This window comes from Cryptomeria japonica, chromosome 3, assembly GCF_030272615.1.
Source record: "Cryptomeria japonica chromosome 3, Sugi_1.0, whole genome shotgun sequence".
NCBI lineage: Eukaryota > Viridiplantae > Streptophyta > Pinopsida > Cupressales > Cupressaceae > Cryptomeria > Cryptomeria japonica.
The window spans coordinates 694,754,295-694,757,352 of record NC_081407.1 but is presented as its reverse complement, the minus strand read 5'-3'; the positions used below and the strand labels follow the sequence as shown (position 1 = coordinate 694,757,352).

Below are 3,058 nucleotides of genomic sequence, written 5' to 3'. Positions count from 1 at the left end.
GTTAGATAGAAAATAAATTAAATTAGGGTTTATAATATTACTTGTCCTTCTTTTCCTTCTTCTTATAATGACCAATGTCAAGCTTTATTCTATTTAGTTTCAATGTTGGACCATTTCCTTTGTCATGTAAAGTATTAAAATTTTTAAACCCCTACCAAAGCTTAGCTTGTTAATGTTTTAGCAAACGATCTACCACATAGTTTAGTTGTGTTTTCCTTACCTTTTATCTTTATTAGGGTTGATATATTCACTTTACCTTTTCCCTTGCATTCACTTGAATTGTCCATTGTAGTCAGACATTAGGCTTCAATATTGATATATAACTCTATTATCATTGACATTTGTGTTTACTTTGTTTTCAGGGTTGGATTAGGAACCCCAAACCCATTAGGGTTTGTAAGGTTCCTTGCATCTTAGAAGTGTTGAAAGCCCCATCACAATAAAATTTTGGAAATTTGGCAACTTGGGTTTTTGGATTTAGGCATGAACAAGGGTAAAAACATAAGGGGCAAAGCTAAAACTAGGTAAAGTGGTCCATGTAGGGTATTTAAAATTGATAATAGCTTATGGACCACAAGGGGGCATAAAACATCAATAGGTAGTCAATGAGAGTTTTATTATGTATGCACATATGAGAATAAAGATTATTATTTTCTTATAAGAGGATTATAACTTGTCCAAAGCATATATCCATGTCTCTAAAATATTCTATTTTAAATTCAAGCATGATTGAAATAAATATATCAGGTTTCATTAGATCTTGAACAAAGAAAGTCTTAAAAATTGAATATATTGAACAAATATAATTTGACATAAATTGACCATTATCGAGATTAAAAATTAATGTTACTCTAATATTTTTTTCAATTTTGTAAACACAAGAATAAAAAGCCAATTCTTATGTCACGATTTTAAAAAATTTAAATTTTTAATGAATAAAAACCTATATTATCCTTTGTAAAATAATTTAATATAATATATCACACCATTAAAATCTATAAAACGAGAAATCCACATATATTTTTCAAAAATATACAAAATACTGAATAATAAAAATGATGGAAAACGTTCTTAAAAACTTAAGCGAACTTTTTATTACCTGCACACATTAAATACCTGAGTTCAAAGCTAAGACACAGGCTGTACACCAATAACCTACGACAGACGCGACTCAATACCTGAGTCCAATCATCTACAAATGAAAACAAAATTTAAAACTCAGAAAATTAATCAAACACAGTATATCAGTACATTGCTGCAGATATTTAGACAAGAAGAAATTTAGACAAAGTCAGTGGCGTAGAGATGTCGATATTATTCAACCTGTAAACCTCTCCCCATAATAAGCAAATACGTTTCTGGTCCACTTGAGGAAGGCTCTCAACCACCTTAAGCACTGCTTTATCAAGCTCCTCAAATTTATTTCTAATTGAGCTATGCCATCTGAATGTTCCCACGATTGGAAGCCAAGTTGTGAGAAAAGAAACTCGAGAAGCTCTTGGAACTATTATCTTTCCTCCTCCAGCGGCCTTCATAAACCACATTATTATGTCGAACACAGCCTCTTCAGTCGAACTTGAAAGATTTACATATGGTCTACAGCATTGCTCCTTTACATATTTTACAAATTCTGCATCTTCACAAAATGCCTTGAGTGCAGCTTCGAGTATTCCTCCATCACATAGCTAAATAAGATTAAAAGGCAGCCTTAGAGTGGAGAATTCACGAGAGCCGATGGATGCTTTGAACTCTTCCAAAACCACACGCCCGCATACGTCCACCACATCTCTAGATGTATTTCCCTCTAACATCCCCCTTAAATCTTTCTCCGCAGTTTCTCGATTCCTGGATAAACTCCAGCTCCTGCTTTTATAATATAACATCATCTCTTGGATAATCTTTTCCACAAAATTTATATGGTCATCATCGTCGTCCTGATGAAGCCTGGCAGCCAAAGCTGGTAAAATTTTCAGTTTCAATCCCTCGGAAGAAAGCACTTTCCGAATTTGGGACTCCTCCTCAGTACTCCAACTCACTGCTTCCAAATATTGCATGCATTTGTTGATGCACTCATCAGCAAACATTTCAGAAGCAACTGACAGAATTGCCAGGCATTCCTCAACATTGGGAAAATAAACATGCTCACCATACATGATCTCAATGCATTTTAAATAGTGATCAAAGTTATGGGAAGTAGTTAACCGTATTTCAGTTGATTTATACGGTGACCAGCGGTTGGAAAACTCGCCTTCAAAACATTTGAGTTTTTTCAGGATCTGAGAATGGAGGTAAACTGGATTTGTTCCATACTTCTCCTCACCTGGGCCTGTCAAGAACAATTTTACATCAGCAGAGCTTTTAGCTCCGAATCGAAGCCGAGCTTCTGCCATTTCGGCGTAAATTGATACAGATGACACCTTTCTATCTATAAGATCAGTAGCAGGAATACTTCATTCAAAGCTTTCTTAGATATCAAACCAACTCTAGATTTATAGAGCAGAATTGAATATCAATGCAATACAAACTTGCTAACTCCCAAAATTTAGAACAGGAGGTGGCTTCTGGTGCAATATAATGCTAAAGTTTATTCCTAATACTTTAATTTCAATGGAGTCGATATCAATCACAGCTCATTGATCGCTTCTTTTAAAAAGTAGATTCCCTTCGCTTTAATTAAAGAAACTTACTTAGTGCTATGAAAATCGAGTGGCCTTAAATGTTTTGTACTATAAAAAAAAAAAAGTGATCTTCTTAGTGCTCGTCATTCTTGTATTTCTTCGTTATTTCTAGGATGCTTTGGATCAATCAACACTTCTCCATTCTACTATGTGGAGTGGAGTTAATCATATTCCACTTTAACTTTAAAAATAAAATATAATTTATAAACAAATTTTTATATTATTAGTTCTTGGGTAGGAATATTAATGCATTCATCATATTTACAAAATGTTTAAGTAATTATTAATTATTGTTTTTCTAACCAATCAATTTTTAAAATTTTGTAAACTAAAATAAATTTTCATCATTTCAAAAATTAACATGCAATTTTTTTAACAAA

At 32.9% G+C, this 3,058-nt stretch overlaps 1 protein-coding gene across 1 annotated transcript; it reads right to left on the bottom strand.

Annotated features, from left to right (window-relative positions):
- Window positions 1–1,068: 1,068 nt before the first annotated feature.
- Window positions 1,069–2,557, bottom strand: LOC131058283 (BTB/POZ domain-containing protein At3g50780). The gene is made up of 2 exons (XM_057992161.2): window positions 1,324–2,557; window positions 1,069–1,192 (listed from the first exon to the last, which is right to left on the bottom strand). The coding sequence occupies exon 1, from the start codon at window positions 2,388–2,390 to the stop codon at window positions 1,686–1,688; it is 705 nt and encodes a 234-aa protein (XP_057848144.2). The 5' UTR covers window positions 2,391–2,557; the 3' UTR covers window positions 1,069–1,192; window positions 1,324–1,685.
- Window positions 2,558–3,058: the final 501 nt, after the last annotated feature.

What these genes read in the sequence shown, in the direction of transcription:
- LOC131058283 (XM_057992161.2), bottom strand. Translation starts at nt 2,390, where the DNA reads ATGGCAGAAGCTCGGCTTCGATTCGGAGCTAAAAGCTCTGCTGATGTA.